At 42.2% G+C, this 17718-nt stretch overlaps 1 protein-coding gene across 1 annotated transcript in view; it reads left to right on the top strand.

The window, feature by feature from the left end:
- Positions 1 to 17718, top strand: part of LOC119440783 (uncharacterized) — a 123941-nt gene that overhangs the window by 85724 nt on the left and 20499 nt on the right. Inside the window, exons 9-12 of the mRNA XM_037705662.2 lie at positions 8560 to 8742; positions 10512 to 10757; positions 12698 to 12745; positions 15590 to 15655. Coding sequence (XP_037561590.1) covers positions 8560 to 8742; positions 10512 to 10757; positions 12698 to 12745; positions 15590 to 15655 — 543 coding nt within the window. The remainder of the gene's footprint in view (positions 1 to 8559; positions 8743 to 10511; positions 10758 to 12697; positions 12746 to 15589; positions 15656 to 17718) is intronic.

Below are 17718 nucleotides of genomic sequence, written 5' to 3'. Positions count from 1 at the left end.
CTTTTTTTTAGAGGGTTGCAAATCATCAATCACTGCAGTGGGCATAAGAAAATCTGATAATCAGTAATAAGCTCATTAACTACCTAAGATTTGCTAATTGACTTCATATTAGTAACTGAAGGGAACACCTGTTATGAGATATTTGTCCCCCAAAATGTGCACTGAAATACATTGCTGTTCTACAAATTCATCTACTCAGAAGAAGACTTTCTCGTACACTTTGGGACAATGAAGCAGACCGCCAATATATGAGATGCACATTGTGACCAGACATTTTAAAACCTTGACTAACCAAACTCAAGGTTCTGTGATGACCCTGAGGGGCACTAATGAAGAAATAGCTAAATTAAACAAGCTGTCTAACAAGCAAGTCCCAGCTCCTGTGAATTTTGAGAATTCGCTCGTCCGCTTTGGTGCACAGTTCGATGCTGCACTCGTTATTCCTGCCCAGCTCAGAAGACAGGGGTGAAAAAAAAGTAAGGAAAAGAAAGAAAACAAAAGAAGAAAAAAATAGCTTCACCTACACCTACACCTTTTCACCTACACTCAACAGTTTCACCATGCTCGTAATCAACAGCCAATAGGACTGTGTCGTGGCCGGCAGCCTTGGCTGCAGCATCAATTTGTTGCGAGGGCAGCATTGAGCTGCTTCAACTGGGGACATGCTGGTGCTGGGAGGCACATGGGGAACATGTAGGTGGACAAAAAGAAGCTGGCAGTTGCATGCAATTTGAATAGCCATGTTCACTAACCCCATGAGAAAGATGCAGAACGGCCTGAGAAGTGAAACAGCATCTGTGAAAGAGGAAGAATAGTTACGAGAGAGAGAAAAAGGCATTGTTCCAATCTTCAGTGGAGAGCTTCAACCATTGTACAGAGGACAGAATAGACTTCCAACTCTTGGAACGCGCCGCAACGCAAGTGATGGGAAGAAAGACTACATGTACCTGGCTGAATGGATAGTGTCCACAAACACGGGATGTAGCTACCAACTTGGCTTGGCAAATGGGAGCTAATACAACCCCAGGACACCTTGTTTTTGCACCACAGGAGATGAGGTCCCTTTTGTTTCTGTTGCACGTGAACTCGATTTCAGGAGCGTGCCTCTCAAGGAAGTGCGATATAAAGGAAGCAGTGATTGTTTAGTTTCTTTTGCCTTATTGTTTTTATTAAGGGGAGATGCAGGTCAGAAAATATAACTTTTTTAAGGTAATGTTTTAAGTTTTGATTGCAAAATTATGCATGGTAGCTGTAGGGTCTTCATTTTTTCATTTATGCGCTCTACTGATGAGGCTCACTGATGAGGTTTTGGCAGACAATGAGCTTTACTGGTGTAACATGCGAGCACTAGCCCAGGCTGAGTCGGCACCAGCTGATTCTCTACTTTTCACCAGTGTTCACGCGAAGGCTGTGCTTCCTACATGTGGAAGGCTGACATGCAAAAGCATGTTGTCTGCATTCTGAATGGTCTGCTTTTTGGCCAAATTTCATGCAAATTAATCCTCTGTGATAGAGCATGTTTAGAAACTTTCAACTTTGTCTTTGTCATTTTTAAATCTTGCGCTATTTTTACTACTAATTACACCCAAAGATTGTTTTTAGTGTGACCTAATCTCGGTCATATTTTCCATGCTCATGCACAGCATGCAAGTATCTAGGCTTTATTGCAATTTACAGCAGTTTTGGTCATGTGCATTTTAGGAAACCAATCACCAGTTCTCGATAACTCAATAACTATAGTTGATAATATAAATTTTTCTCTAAATAAAGAAGCCGAAATGAAATAAATGTTTAGCTTTTCTGCAATTACCTGTTTATAAGGAGCAAGAGAGGCTATTTTTAACTCTCCAAAGCTTGATCTGAAACCCAAACCTTGCAAAAGACACCCTACTGTTTGCACTTCCAAGGGGCACAGAAATATAACCAATTAATATATTTAAAATCATATTTGAAAATATAATAAACTCTATATTATTCATAAATTACACTCAATAAGCTTTATTAATGAAACTGAGCTCTGAGGTGCATGCATCACTCCTTAAGTGTGTTCATTTTTAGTATTTCTACATTGGTAATATTGAGTACCTATGTATAAAATAATGTAAGGCCTCCTGTATTCCATCATTTCTCACCTCAGCAGGGACCCAGATTACGAGTATGAGATGTGTGGAAGGCACTAAGTTAGCTGTTGGAAACGTGCAAGCTCACTTCAGTTTCTAAAAAATGAACATGGCTTGAAAACTGTCTTTCTTAAATTTTGTGATTGCAACATGTACGGTGAAGTTACTCATTGGAGGTAAATTTTCTGATTCTAGGTAGTTGATGGGCTTATTACTGTTTGGATAGCACAATTCCTGATAAATGCTGCAGTGATTGTATGCTGCTTTAGAGTTTTAGGTAGTCTTTATTATTCAAGGCAATTATTCAATAATGTATGTATTGTTAAAAGCATGCCTTAAGATTATTTTTACTTACTTATTTTAGTAATGGGCAGTGGGACCATGATGGCTTTATCTACAGACAAGCAACTTCTGGTAGTATTATGTTGCAATGTGGGAAAACAGTCAGAACATTTTAATTGTGCTAAATATGTGTAATCCAAAAGAAAGTGCAATGAATCTGGCAGTAGGTATTCAGGAGATGAATTGACCCCATATGTATGGCAAAAGCTATATTACTTATATAAATATTGGCTTGCAGAGTCGACCAAAATTGCTCCCACTGTATTGTCTGAGCCAGCTTGACGGGGAATTAGTATGTAGGGCCAAATTCCTGCATTGAGGAGGAGCTTCCCTGTTGCCCTTTTTCCATGCTGAGCCCTGTCTGCCACACTTCTACTCTCCTCTCTTGTGCTGTGTGTTTTTATTTAAACGTGTGCACGACCTCTATTGAGTTTCACAGCATGTGCAGTGTACAAACAGTGAGGTGGGCATGCCTTCCTTCTTGGTGCAGTCCCAAGCTTGTGTGGTGCACCCTGACCTTGGCACATTGGCAGGGCTCTGCTGCTCAGGTGTGCCTTCAGTTGTAGCAAAGAGTAGCCATTATCCTGTGCATATTTAGGAGCTCCATGGAAAAATTACCTAAATCGACCAACTGCACTTGTGCCAGTCTTTGGTGCCATAGTTCGTTATTCCCAGGAGCAGAACATGAGGGCTAGGGTCATATCTTCACATTAGTGTAATGAGGCAAGACAAGAAATGTTTGTTTGAGTACTGAGCTCAAGTGAATGCTAAGTTTGGAACATAGAAGGCGTGAAAAAGGGTGCTTTAATTAAAACGACTTGTTGCATTGGCACCTGTAGCCAGAAGCCCTCATGCAACAATTTGTAAAATGTCACACAGGTTGCTTTTAGTGTTTTATTCAGGCAGTGCAGCATAAGGTATGTGAGCCATTTTTTAATGTTAGCTGGCATGCTAATTGCATCTTGCTTGATGTGCTAATCTTTTGTGTAACAAGGAAGTTTTTTTCACTCCTCACCAGTGGGGTTTGCCGACCAGCAATTGGGGCACTTTCCTTATGGCACTACGCACTTGTATCTGCACTCTTAATTATTTTTGCACACTTTTGCATTTATTGCCTTGTAGATGCAAATGGTGTGTTTTAAGATCAGTGCAACCAACCATGAGTTCCTGTTCTCTCCATGTTTGATGCACGGTAACAATGTGATGGCCTTCATTCCTTGCTTCATATGTCACCTGCTTCCAGTGGTAACAGAAGGTGCCGCTGGCAATGGAATATAGTACTGTTCGCAATTAACCCTTACTCTTGACTTCACTGGCAAATTTCAGCTGAACCATTCTTTGATACATACTTCTGTTTCAACATGTGGCATGACGTGCATATTAATTAAAGGCAGGTTTTAGTGCACATTTTTTTTTTCTTATAGTCTTTGATATGAATCGGTTACCAAAGCAACAACCATGTTAGTAAAAATGTCCAAGTGAGCTCAACTGCTTGTTTACTCCGTTTCCACTTGGCACTGCTTGGAGATTGCAGGAACGGGCCGAAGTGAATTGTTTCTATTGGGAAGTTGACCAAGGCAGCAGTCCAACTGATGTTAAATAATATAGTCACGTGGAAAGCCACCACAACACAGTTCAAGGACCAAAGGAACAGTACAAGCGCTGGACTAGCAACTGAAGCATCTTATTACACACAACAGCATATAGTACGTCATGATCTATTTTAAGGAAAACACGTTTTAAAAAATTGGCTGCGGCAAATATGGAAACTGTGCCACTTCAGCTAAATTGGTGAATAGTGCTGGTATAATGAACTACATTTTACATATGGCTAATTAATTCTCATTAAATAACTTTTAGCTTTTAAATTATTAACCTGGCACATATTTTGATTGTGCCATAAGGTCGGGCAGTACATAATTGTGTACATTTTTTAGCATAAATCCTGAGATTAGCACCTATTTTGAGATATCGATCCTCGAAATCTGCTGTGAAACATATTCTCTTAATTGATAATATATGGAATTTTGTGGCACAATGGCCAAGTATGGCCAAAGAGTGCCAGGTTCTTTTAATTCATTGATTCATATTGCAGTACATGTAGTAATGTATATAATGAAACAATTCTGGCTCCCCCTTCAACTTTGTTATGATGAGGTTTTACTGTACAATCAGGTGATGTATTTTTTTACTAGTCTTAACTGGCAACAACTGAAATAAAAGTTTGCTAAGTCATCCAGTACCATTGCAGCTACCATTTATTATAGTGAAGCTACACTAGTTTCTTTCATTTAGGAATCTCGTCAAGTTAAAATGCTGTGGCCGACATACTAACTAATGACTGAAGGTCGTTAGTTAGAACCAAGAAAAATTAACACATGATCCAGGAAAATGCAACATCCGATAACGCTTGTGGCAGCACTACTGATGAGACACAAAGAGCTACTCTCACACAAAACCTTATTTGAGGTTGAATAGGACGCCAACAAATTATTGTAAACCTGCTGAGTAAAGCTTGTTATTGCTGCCTGGCGATTAGATGGAATGTTACACTTTTGGGAGTGGTCGTAACCATAGAGCTTGCTATATGAAGCTCGTAGTTTTCATCTGGTGCTTTTGTCAAACCTTTGGTAACGGCTTCTTTTCAAGCACTTGCAGCCCCTTTTCAGTTTTCGCACAGCTTTTTATATCGAAGTGAAATTTCACAAGGTTCGCAAACGTGCATGCGGGGCAACCCCTCGTGCTTCCGTCCACCTTTTTTTGGCTTTCAACTTCATGAGCAGTGATGATATCAGCGACCATCGATGATCTGAACTCAGCGTTGGCGATTATTCTGCACCGCATAACAAGTTCTGCGAACCGACTGTTTTCAGCGACGACATGGGGCAGTTAGCATTGACGCTGCTGACGAACAGTGACACATCGATATTGCGCCATTGTATTTTTTGGACATAACAACCAGGAAGAGAAATGTAACAGGAAGCTAATGCACATGACCCTATGGAACCTAACAAAATTGATGCTTCAGTGTACAAGAGCCAGGAAAAAGGGGAACATATCAATGAGGTTCTACTGTGTATGTTGTATGACTGTTGAGGCAGTGAGCTTCAATGGTGTTTGCATAAGGATGGTATTTGCATAGGGATGCTAATACCTATACAGTATGTTAGGTAATAGCCAAAGAAACTCTTTGGCATTTCTGCCTGTGGCATAAAAGAAACTTAAGTTAGTAAACCTAATATATGGTACCTTTTTGCACCATCATTTCTAAGACTTGCTGAAATGTATTTTTTGTACATCCGTCATGTAATAATCTGGCTTGAAATTAGGTTCTTTGTATGAGTATTTAAGCACCTTGTTGTTGCCCTCTGTCATGGAAGAACAAAGCTGCGCCTGGTAAAAAGTGGTTTCACGCATCAGCTTTATGTCAAGCTTATATCATGGCAGCTTTCATTATGACTCTGTCCACATTTGCTGTTAATCTTGGGTTTGGACAGTGCAGTATCAAGAGAGTACTCAAAGGAGGCAGTTATTGAGAAAGGCATATGAGGGACCCCTTTTTTTTCTTCCCCTCCTGTTGCCTGTTCTGCAATTTGTTTTCTTTGGTAATGTTTGATTTCCTTGAAAAGCATGTTTTTTGCTTGGTCAGCATACAGTGCTTGTGGTTTCCACTAATGTTCTGCGTAACATGTGCTTGCACGGTCAGAGTAAAATGTGTGCCTTCACAATGCTCGAGCCATGCTTGCTTGTCAAATGTGTGCTGGCCTTTAGCAGTCTTGCTCGTTTGGGATCTGCACTGCACCCCTTTGGTTGCCGGCAAGGACAAAGGTAGGGACATTTTTCGTGGACCATATGCTAGTGTGCTTAAACAAGATGCTGTATCCAAGAGGCATTGAAACACAGCTGCTGTCTGGTGTTGCAGCTGTGTGTTTTGATATTTTAGGCTGCAATATGTTTTCCTTCCAGAGTTGAAAAAGAATCGTCTTTGTTTCATTTTGAAAGAGGCCAGTACCTTCTATGGCCAATTGTGATGGATTGACACCTTATCACATTAGGACATTTAACTCTCTACCTGTTAAGTGTAGCTGCACCTTAATAATGATGCTGTAGCTGATTGCTGGCTCTTTTGTCAGTCATTGTTGTGAGTCTGCTGTAACTGCCTGCACGAGTCTCAGTGTTTCATTCTTGCATGTTATCTTTTACTATTTAATGCTTCAGATCTAATTGGTCTTTATGTGCTTAATCATGTGCAGTGCCCTCTGGTCGCAGTTTTTTGTTTAATGTGGTTTGAAGTCGGTGCACTTTGCAAATAGGGCTCAATGCAAAACAGTCCATGGCCAGCAAAAAAAAAAACAGAAAAAAAAAACATTAAAATATCTGATCTACTGCGCGGTGTTAATTTTTTCGTTTGCCAAGTTCTACGACTATGAATCGCTATCTATTATTACTATCTATTATTACTATCTATTATTACTATCTATTATTACTATCTATTATATTATAGTATTCTATGAGTGACTATCTGCACCTGCGACCGACCAGTATAGGTCTTTTTTATCCTAATGTACTGCATCATTAGTATGACATTTTCCATACATGAAGGTGGGAAAAAGTATATGCTACAGGTTTGCTGAAAGAAAGAAAATAAACCACAAAACTGATAAAAGATCCCTCGTACTCTACAGAGGCAAAAAAGTGGTCTTGCGTTTCAACAGTACTTTTTTCTTTGGCTGAGGCACATGAGTGGACTAGTGCTTTCTTCCATGGCAGAGTTCATGAGCAACTTTCTTCTCAGATTGTAAATGAAGTTGGTACAAAGTTCAGTAACAATTGATGTAGCAGAGTATGTGTCATTGATATCAGCTTAGATTTTTTATGCAACAACACATGGAAGTGATGGCTACAAGCTTTCTAGAGCTTAAACCTAGTGAGGTAGTATGCATAATTGTTAACGTATGCAAGCTTTCTCAATGATGCTTGCCTAATGAAGTTAGGTCATCATTCTGTCTTACCGACTGCTTGCTACTGTTATTTTACTATAACACATTTGGTAATTTGTTGATATTGCTCAAACACTGAATGAATTTGCATATAGGGTCCTCATGGAAAAGAAATGATGACCAGGATCTGTGGATTAGTGTGACTGTTAGCACAAGGAGGCCAGACAAAAGATCTATCTATGTGCATTGGTTGCATCATATCGTCACATATGTTGCAAACATAAGCAGTATGTACGAAGGGCTTACGTTGGTGGCATTTTAGAATTTTTGTTTGGATGAATAAGCTATGAGAGGCCTCGCTTCTCTTACTTGTTAAGCTGTATATTTGTGTTGTTTGATGCATATGCTGTAACTAAAAAAATCATATTTGTTATCTGGAGATGTGTGAAGAAAGTGGTATTGTCTTTGTTAGTGTGGAATCAATTGCCATCCTGCTTTTTGAATGAGTGTGCCATGTGAGGGGCACAATGTCTACATATAGAACAAAGGGATTCGTAAGTCATCATTACAATGGGATTGTTGGGTTCCTTTCTTTTGAATATAATAAATATTGAATCGATCTGCATACTTTTGATGGTCTAGCGAACTATGACACCCTCTTGTTTGACACTGCACATAGCTGCTGCTTTATGTTTTAGAGAGCTATTTTAAGATTTCCCAAGAGTTTTTTTTTTTTTTTTGTGATGAAATTTTAGACCATTTACATTGGAGGATGGGCTGGCATTGTTGCTTTGCTCCATCACTTCCCATGCTTCCATAGAAGTCTTTGCCCCACTTCCCATGCTTCCATAGAAATCATTGCCCATGCTTCCATAGAAGCCATTGCACTGGCTTTAGCAAACAGAACAATTGTTAAATGAAAGACTGAGTTCTTAGTAAAATTGCAATGTTTTGCACTTGTAATTTTAGGGCTCTGACTTCACAAATTCTTTAAGCATGACTGGTAGATGTATAGTGCCAGGCATTGTGTAAATGTGGTGCTTAAAAGTGGCTCATGCATGATGTTCTCATCAGTGTTTCCATCCTAATTAAAAATTTAGACAGCAGTGCCTGTAACTGAGAGCACTATCTTCTGCTTTGTTTTTTATTCATTATAGGCTACCAGCCCATATATGCCTGCACTGACAACAATGGCAACAGCATCTTCATTTGGACATTACTTGACGCCTAGTCCTGTTTTGCCTGGCATGATGACTGCGGACGCTGTGACGGCCCCTCTAAGCGTTGTGCCAGCTTCACTAGTGTCCCCACAAAAAGTGGCGCGCACTGATAGACTTGAGGTGAGACGTGATGGGTGTCCTGTTCAATTCTCAACTGTGGCTCTACTTCATTCCACACTGCGTGATCATCGTGGGTGTCCTCTGCAGCCATGAGATGAACTGTTTGCATATATAGCAGTTGCTAACATTTGATGTAACCTTAAAAGAAAGAGCTGTAGGAGTGTTAATAGGCCATTGCATAGTTATCCTGAAATGTAGCGAGCCCTGAACAAATAAAAGTAACTGTCTCAGTTGTGAAATTAACAAAGGTATGCAGGCTAAGCATAATACAGTTCAAGTTACATTAGCTTTGCACAATTGCGCTTCAGCAAGCAGTTCATCTGTCAGTTATGGTAAATGTGATGGTTGAATGAAAAACTTACTGGCCTTGCACACATGCAGTGGGATAATTAAAAACACCACCACGTGATCCAGAAAATATTCTGTATATATTTCTGTACAGAAAAAAATTATAGTGGGACATTGCATGAAAAAGGAGTGTATTTCTCAAATGAGAAACGTCATGTTCTGCATAAGAGCATGCGAAGTCTGCCAATGTGATGACTCAAGTGCGTTCATACTTGTAATGTGGTGAGTGCACTTGTTGTGCCATGGTTTTTGGAGTCCTTACGAAAATCTTGGAGGACAACTCATTGCTTCCAGGCACTATGCATTACCACAACAGAAAATTGATAAATCTTGCCTACTTCGTTGGTTTTCTCCAACAGTGCCTTTAACTTAAAGTACACACTTTGACATTAGCAAAACGGAGTCAGAAGCAGAGCAAATACCAGTCATTGTTGCAACTATCAAGAATATTTAGGGAGATATAGCTTTCAATACACTTTGGCTTTCACGGTGCTCTTGGCTGCTGTCGAAAAAGGGTGGTGAAGTACCATATGCGCACAGAAAATGTAGGTGTCCGTTTGTGCTCTAGTAGTAGATGTGGCATTGGCACTTCCAAATGATTCTGACAGACCAGGCTCTCTGTCAGCTACTGTGCACTTGCTGGTGTTCACTGTGCTTGTCTCACTTAGAAAGGTTGTGCATGGCTTTCTTGCACGCTGCTGCTGCCGCTGCTTTTGCTTCTGTGGAGTGGAGACGTAGCCAGCTCTTATGCCAAGTGCTCCTGTGTGTGCTTCAGTTCTGTCTCCGGGGAACAACGTGCCTGAGGAATAGGGCTGTCGCTTTTAGCTTGTGACTCGAGCGTCACATCCTGTTGCTTTTACAAGTCTTCAACTCTAATGAGCCACTAGTGCAGGAGCAACGGCAGATGAGGAAATGAGCAAGTTATCTGCAAGTCTGGAGCCAGTTCGCCCCAGTGATTCAACTACTAATTTAAAATAACTGCTGCATTAAAATTTATTTTGATTATATAAAGACTGTTAAAGGTCTAGCTAAACCAACAAGTTGATGCGATCATTATTTCTATTGCATGTCTGCAGTTCATGAACGTGTATATTAAACCTTGTGGTTCACAAGTTGCAACTCTCTGGCTTAGTTATTCAGCCCCAACTTGTGCAGTAATCTTTTTTTATCTTTCCTATGGGCTAGATTGGAAGGCCAGAGCAGCAGTTTGTAAAGCCCGGCACACCCGCAGTTAAGAAAGGGGCTACTTAAGTCCCATTTTGCTCTTTGGCCCCGACTGTAGCATAGCTCAGGTTGAAGAAAGCGCACCCTGAAGAGATCTGCGCCTTGCAGCAGCAGCAGCAGCAACACGTCGTGTCCTCTTGCATTGGTGGCCCCCCAATGAGCTTTCTCCTCCTCCTCTCGCGGCAACCATGGGGCAGGTGTGCCGGGAGTTCCAGCGTGGCACGTGCAAGCGGCCCGAGACGGAGTGCCGCTTTGGGCACCCGCCCGAGCACGTGGCGGTGGACAGCGGGGACGGGGCAGTCACCGTGTGCATGGACTTCGTCAAGGGCCGCTGCTCTCGGGACCAGTGCCGCTACTTCCACCCTCCCCCGCACCTGCAGGCGCAGCTCAAGGCCACGCAGAGCCGGGCTGGCGCTGCCGCCGCTGCTGCTGCCGCTGCTATGGTAGGCACTGCAGGCTGTCTCTGTCTCTGGCACCACACCCTTCCTCCCAGCTTCCAAGGGGTCGCAGGAATGACATCGTCGGGATGACCTTGCTTAGCCGCTTTTTAAGAAACCAGTGAAGATAGCGTTTGCTGTAGAAATGCAAGATCTGCCTCAATAACTTGTGGTAAAATATTTAAAGGCAGCGCTTGCTTCCTTAAAAGAGAAGGGATATCTATAAAATCAGAGGAAATTTATGTTCAAGCGTTCATTTTGTAATGCAGAGGCCATGTTCACATCACTTTTATCCTTTCTCTGCTTAAAACGTCATGCTTTTGATGTGCTAGTGCTTAAAAAGTGTGTCCTTGCTTACCACTGGTCAGTATGAGTAAACAAAACAGTGCAATTTAAGTTGCGAAACAGTGAGTTCTTTGTGGAAAAAAGAATTTAATTGTCATTCCTGTGTGGAGGCCCGTTTGCAGCAACTGCATTGACATTTTCCTATCTCTCTGTTGGGCAAGGGATGGGGGCAGCACCTTGCTTTGTTTGGCCTGCTGGCCAGCTTGCTGTCAAGGCCATTGCGCCAGGACGCTTATGGTCTTTGCACATTGCACGGCAAACGCTGCCTTTGCATTGGCCCTTAGGCAGAGGAGCTTGCTTGCGTGGCTTATTGGCGAGCCGCCTTGCGCACTCTATGCATCAACACACAGGCCTGTAACAGGCCCAAGATACCTTGTGACTTGGTGACACTGACTGAGAAGTCAAACAACAGCTGTCATTGGAGCATATATATATATATATATATATATATATATATATATATAAAAACTGGACAAATAGGCTACTTGAGTGTTTCAGGTGTAGTGCTATTACATACTTCTGTAAGGCTTTGCATCAAAGCAACTGAGCAAGCATCAGTTAAGCATTATAATGGACTTGGAACCACAGGGAAACATTTCTTTACTAGTTATGTTACTATGCTGAAATGGTGAAAATTTGGTTTGGTAACTCTCCAAAAATCAGAACTATGAAAAGTATGCAATTGCAGTGGTGAGATGCATTCAAATTGCCAATTTTGCTCTCTGCTGCCAGTTCGAAGTAAAATATTGTTCAGCTGTAGGAATTTGTACCAGGAAATAAAAATGCCATGCCTCCAGATTTTTCTAAAATCTATCATTGGTCTCACTGCAAGCAGATTCTCACAACTAAGATGCAGGTCTCTCTAGCTGTTTTCATTGCAATTCCCTTCTGGCTTTTTTTAATCCAAAGAATGACATACTGGAGGGCCCACTTGTCACCTGCACCTGACTGCTCCCGTGAGTCGCCATGGTGGATGTGAATATTGCTTCTTGAAGGAAGTGACACACTTTTAGTAAATACCTTGTAATGCTAAAATTTAAATTTTGTGACCTGTTATGGGTATTCATCTTGTAGTGCCAGACCTTTTGTGTGTCTTAGTATGTCGTAAAAATAACTTGTGGTCAGCCTTAAGTTCCTTGAAAGGAGGTATTAATCATGAGGGAGTTGTAGTGGTTGATTCCTTAGTGCTATGCGCTGTGACAGGCATCCATTGGTTTCATCCTTTTTCTGTTGGAAAATTACTCGGCAGTTAACAACAAATTGTCACTCTTTGTTACATAGTAGTTTGGGTTCAAGCAGTTTTGGGAGCTTGTCAGGGCGACATAGCAGGCAAGAAAGCATCAGGCCCATGTGAAATGCTTGTGATGTTTCTTTGTGCTGGATGGGCTGGGAATGTCCACCAGAAGCTGTGATTTGTGTTTGGCTGCTTTGTTGTGGTGGTGACCATGCGTGCATGCGTACTGTTAGAAAGTGTGCACGTGCCGCAGAGTTGGGCACAGCGGTATGGGGCTGCCTTGGGGCCTTGCCCTCCTGGCAGTGCTGTGCCTTGTGCTTGGCGAGCCCAGTGGCACTAAGCAAACCAACCCTGTTTGTCACACCAGGCGACAGAGGGAGGAAGCACCGATGTCGGATTACAAATGTACACTCAGGTATTTGAGCCCTCCTTTTTTTTTCCCTGTCTGATGATGGCATGCCAATTGTGTGGTGGCCTACTGCTGCCTTTCTCTCTCTGTTCACTTTGGCAAAACACACATGACCACTTGAGCTTGGGTCACAGCATGAAAAACGTGCAGCGCATTTTGACAGCATAAGCAAAGGGGTGATAGAATTTTTTTCGCATCCTGCGTCATGACATCATCTTCTTATTAGACTTATCAGGAAAAATGGCAGAAACATAACTGTACTTGTAGGGTAATGTGAAAATTTGGGAAAGCACATGGAATTAAGTATACAGAAGTGTGCGTGTGCCTGTGTGTGTGTGTGTATGTGTTGTGTGTTTGTGTGTAGCATTTATGACTAGAGTAAAGGCAAGCACCTCATAGCTGGGTGTTGCACAGAAATGGAGGTTTGAAGATTTGTTTTATTTTTTCAAGAGGATATGTATTAATACCACATTTTTGTGTTTGATGTTTTCTTCAATTTTAAAGTAACTAACAACACAAGCACATTAGAGCATTCTGTGCCATTAACTTTCCATCTAGTTGTAACAGTAGTGTCACTGCATGCACAGAATCTCCCTTGCTTTTACTTGTGCTTGTGCTCGACAACTTGCTGCTTTACTTTTTTTAGCTTATGGTGCATGTAAGGACCAGGGAGATGATGCCATGCTTGCTAGAGGCACAAGGCTGATAAAAGCACCTGACAGGGAAGACTACCTAAAGTGTTACAGATAAATAAGTGGTGCTGTTGTGTAGTGTGCTGGATTTGATCTGCGGGTCATTTGAGCTGTCGCTTTAGTAGCTGTCACATTTCTTACATGTCAAATAGATATTTGTGATTGGTTGTCCTGCAGTCATGATAAGTATTCTGTGTTGCACCTGGTTTCATGAGTTTGTTTGTGGTTATTTGTGGAAGGCCATACATTTTCTGCCGCAGCAAGAATGCTGTGAAGTGTTAGTTTTGAGCTCTTGAGATTGCCACTCTGCCTTGTGGAAGAGGACGGAGCAAGGAGGAACACTTTGAATTTCTTTCACATTTTGTGACAAGTGGGCTGAGGGTTGTGAACACTCATCGCACTGTGCAACAAAATCTCTAGTTTACTGCATTTGCATAGACAATATTATCACCCTACAAGAATGTAAGCCTGGGCCTGGCTGCGTTTCCAACACATAGGACAACTATGACAGTTGTATTGTCCTTCATAGGACATTCATGCAGGCAACATAATGGTACTGTTATTACAGATAATAAATTTTACTGGCACTATTTCATGTTCCATGGAAACTGTTGAGTTGGATGCCAGGAGGACTTGCAGATAATTCAGCTAGTGGTGCCATTTACTTCATGCTGAATTTTCAGTTACCTGGGGGTGGGGCACACAGAATTAGCTAGACACAAGCCAGCCTGGTGGAGCATCAAGCTGCATGCTTTTTGCAATGGGCCGTGTTATGCCCTTGATTGGCAGCTTCCTTATTGTTTTTGTTGTTGTTGCATTTGCACTTCTTATTTTGCACCTTGGCTGCTGTCACTTGAGTGCTGTGACCCACTGAATGTTTTGTGCAGACAAAGCTTTCTTTCACTGGCATGATTCTGTCAATTGCTGTTCTAAAGTCCCAGCCAGCCTTGGGTAGCACTGAAGCCTTCCCCTGGACTCCTGGTTTATGACTCCAGCACAGAAGTGAAAAGTTGTTTCAGATGCACACTTGCTTGGGGTGGAAATTGTCTAGGGGTGCATATGACAGGCTGCACAAAAATATTGCTCGAAAGTTCAGAGGAAGCTGGATATGCTGTATGCCTTATCTGCACCAAGAAATGATACACCTTTGTTATTTAAGCATTTGGGCAAAGATATGTCATTTTTCTTCATACCAGCTGCACTGCTTTGTATTGGCACCTCAATAAGGTGAGCTGACATTTTCTGTGCCATGCAACAGTACTAGTGTTGAAATCCAGGCCTGTATGTTTGGCAGGATGTGATGTGGACACAAGCCAGTCTTGTTAGGACACTTAAATGGCAGAACAGCTTGTTTAGCAAAACAGTACAAATGACAAGGCACAGCATTGATATGTCATTCTTCCTAGGAACTGCTTCATGCCCTTTGGCTTTTTGCGCTGACATGTAAAAAAGAAAAAAGGATATTATAATCTTTTGAACAGTCGAGCATTTTGATCCAGTTGCACTGACACAGCAGCAGTTCCACAGCATGATACTACATTGCTACCAGTCTAGCACACCCAGCAAGTGTTCTCTAACCTTGAGCATCTTGGGCTGTTAACTTTGTCAATGTCTTGAAATGAAAGGTTCTGTTTTGCTTTGATTGCCCACTTTGGTTAGGCTCATGCTTGCTTCTTTTTCCTCCTTGTTCCGTCCTAATGGCCAGTGTTACCTAAGATCTCAATGTTTGGCTTGTACAGCGGTACGAGCTGTCAGGCTTGCCATTCGTAGGAGTGATGCTGTTCTTTGGTGTTGTACCGTATCTATGCATATGTTATGCCAACTTCTGTGCATCTTGATGGGCACACATTGTTGGCCAGAGCAGGGAGGTGGCATTGGATGTGCATAAATGCGGTACCTGCATGCCGTGTCCCTGGGCTGGCATGGGTGCCACCTCGGCCAGCAGGGGGAGGGGTGCTCTGCCGGCGGGCGGGTGCGTGTACAAACAAGAATGCTGTTTTGGCCGACCTTTTAATGATTGCTCTCTTTGTTTCTTTTTTTTTTTTACTCCTTCCTTCCTCATTTTTGGTTCCTTTTCAACGCATTGCTGCTTGCTGCCATGCGCTGTGCCTACCCGCCATCCAAAAACAAAACCATCTGCCTCTGCATACTAATTTAGCCGGGCCTGGGAGATCCTTCCGCGAGCAAGAAGCGTCCCCGAGAGTCTGCAGATGAAGTTGTCCTGGTACTCTCCCCCTTAGAGCTTCTGCATGCGTGTCTTTTCTTGGCCTCTCCTACAGAGAGATGATGTGGAGGGCTGGTTTTGTGACGTGTTTGCGAGGACCAAAGAGGGCGACAAGGGACAGCAGAACGTGCATGGGCCCATGTGCCAGGGGCTGCTTGCACGGCTGCAGCCCATGCACCCACGCACAGGCTTGGGGTTGTGTGTGATTAACCCATGGCACCACTTGCATTGTGTCTGTGTGCTGCATTGGCTGCTCTCACTTGGGTGCATTCTGCTCGACTCCTCCCCAGCACACTGTCCTTCTGGCCGGGCCTCGAAGGGAACAGTGTTTCATCGGCATCATGTTTTGCTTCTTTAAATCAAGCAGCTATACTAAATGAGATATTTGATGCTGTAGCTTTTTGCTCAGAGCCATCAGCTGTGGTGTAATGAAGTGCAGCAAGGCTTTGGGAAACCTTGAGGCAGGCTTTGTGGCAACCTCAAAGCATTAGCAGAAGATCTGCTTAAGTTACATGTGCTTGTACTTAAATCGGAGTCCATCATAAGAAACACATGCTTAGATCTTGCTCAGCTCCCATTCTGTGTTAGCAGCTCTTATTCCAAATCACTTGTTGAGAGAGGTTTATCATTTACGAAGGTCTGTGCTAACTAGCAATTCATGCTTGATTTGCATTGCAAAGATGTAGGCTGTTTTCTTGTCATACTGAGTAGTGTGCCTTTTCAAAATTGTGTGCTGCTACTGCATTCCCTCTGTCGCCCTCTTTGGTTTTGGATGCAACCACACGCGAGCCATCTGCCTGGTGAACACCTTGCAGTAACTTGCACATTGACAGGGGCATGCTTCTGCTGGTCCTGTGAATGACACTTGCACTGAGCACGATAGGAGCAACTTGTAATATTGGAAAATGTGAATGTTGGTGGTTATTGCCATGGTAGGCATAACATTTTCAATTTTTTTTTTTTTTTGGCACTGAGGATGCTGACATGACAACCAGGCTAGTTGGCAATGATTTATTATGAGTACGGTAGCACAAGACAAGACAAGGATGGAAACAGAGCAGGCGCCTGTCTGGTTTCCTTTCTTGTCCTTGTCTTGTCTTGCACTATCGTACATATAATAAGGACGCTGACTTAAGCTTATACCTGGTCAAGTCTGTACACTGGGGCAGCAGAAACGTGCCATTGTATAGTTCAAAGGTGTCTGCCAAGTAGCTGAACACAGTGTGTCGGTTGTTGTGTTCAACCATGTTGGAGTGACTGTGTTGTTGTGAGGGCGCTGTGCACGCAGGTTTTGCCTTTTTGCAGACATGCCTTGCTCTGTGTAAGTTAGTGGCAGTTGTAGTTCTCTTTTTTATCATCTCTTAGTTTTGGTTCGATATGTTGGCTGAACTGACTATCAAATGCTTGCATTATTTTAATAATTGCTATAAGTTTTTTTCATATTCTTATGCTAGTTCTCTGGAATTAAATAACAAGTGGTTCTAACAGTGCCATTAAGAGAGCTCCATGAATCAAGCCAGCATGAATGCATAACAACAGACCTTACTCTTTGGTAAGCAGGGAAGAGAAAGGCCTTTCAGTTCTCACTGCTTCATCTAGTGCTAACTTGAACTGAGATCATCAGCAACCAGCAACTCATTTGTAAATTACTGATTTGGAATATAGAGAAAATGACAACATAACATTGTTATGGATCATGAGCATTCCTTTATGCAAAATTTACGCTTTGTGCAAGGTTTTCCAGTCACATAAGAAAATGCAGAGCAAGCTATGTGTAGCTTCTACACTCATATTTCTTCCGTGTGTATGTTGCATTCTACTGTTCTGTATGCCTCTGATTTGGTGGTTAGAAATCACTAGAACACTTAAAGGGACACTAACACACAACACTAAATCAGTTTAGACTGGTTAAGCATGCTTTCTAAACCCTAATTTTATCAGCTCAGCTGATGAAGGTGGTTATCAAAAAAGAAAAATGAAGGCAAAAAAAAAAAAAATTCCTCCCTTTCTCGAATTGTGTGCCGGAACCTCAGTGTTTGAACTTCAATGTGATATCATAAATT

This window comes from Dermacentor silvarum, chromosome 2 (genome assembly GCF_013339745.2).
Source record: "Dermacentor silvarum isolate Dsil-2018 chromosome 2, BIME_Dsil_1.4, whole genome shotgun sequence".
NCBI lineage: Eukaryota > Metazoa > Arthropoda > Arachnida > Ixodida > Ixodidae > Dermacentor > Dermacentor silvarum.
The sequence above is the reverse complement of the archived record's forward strand: the minus strand, read 5'-3'. Positions and strand labels throughout refer to the sequence as shown.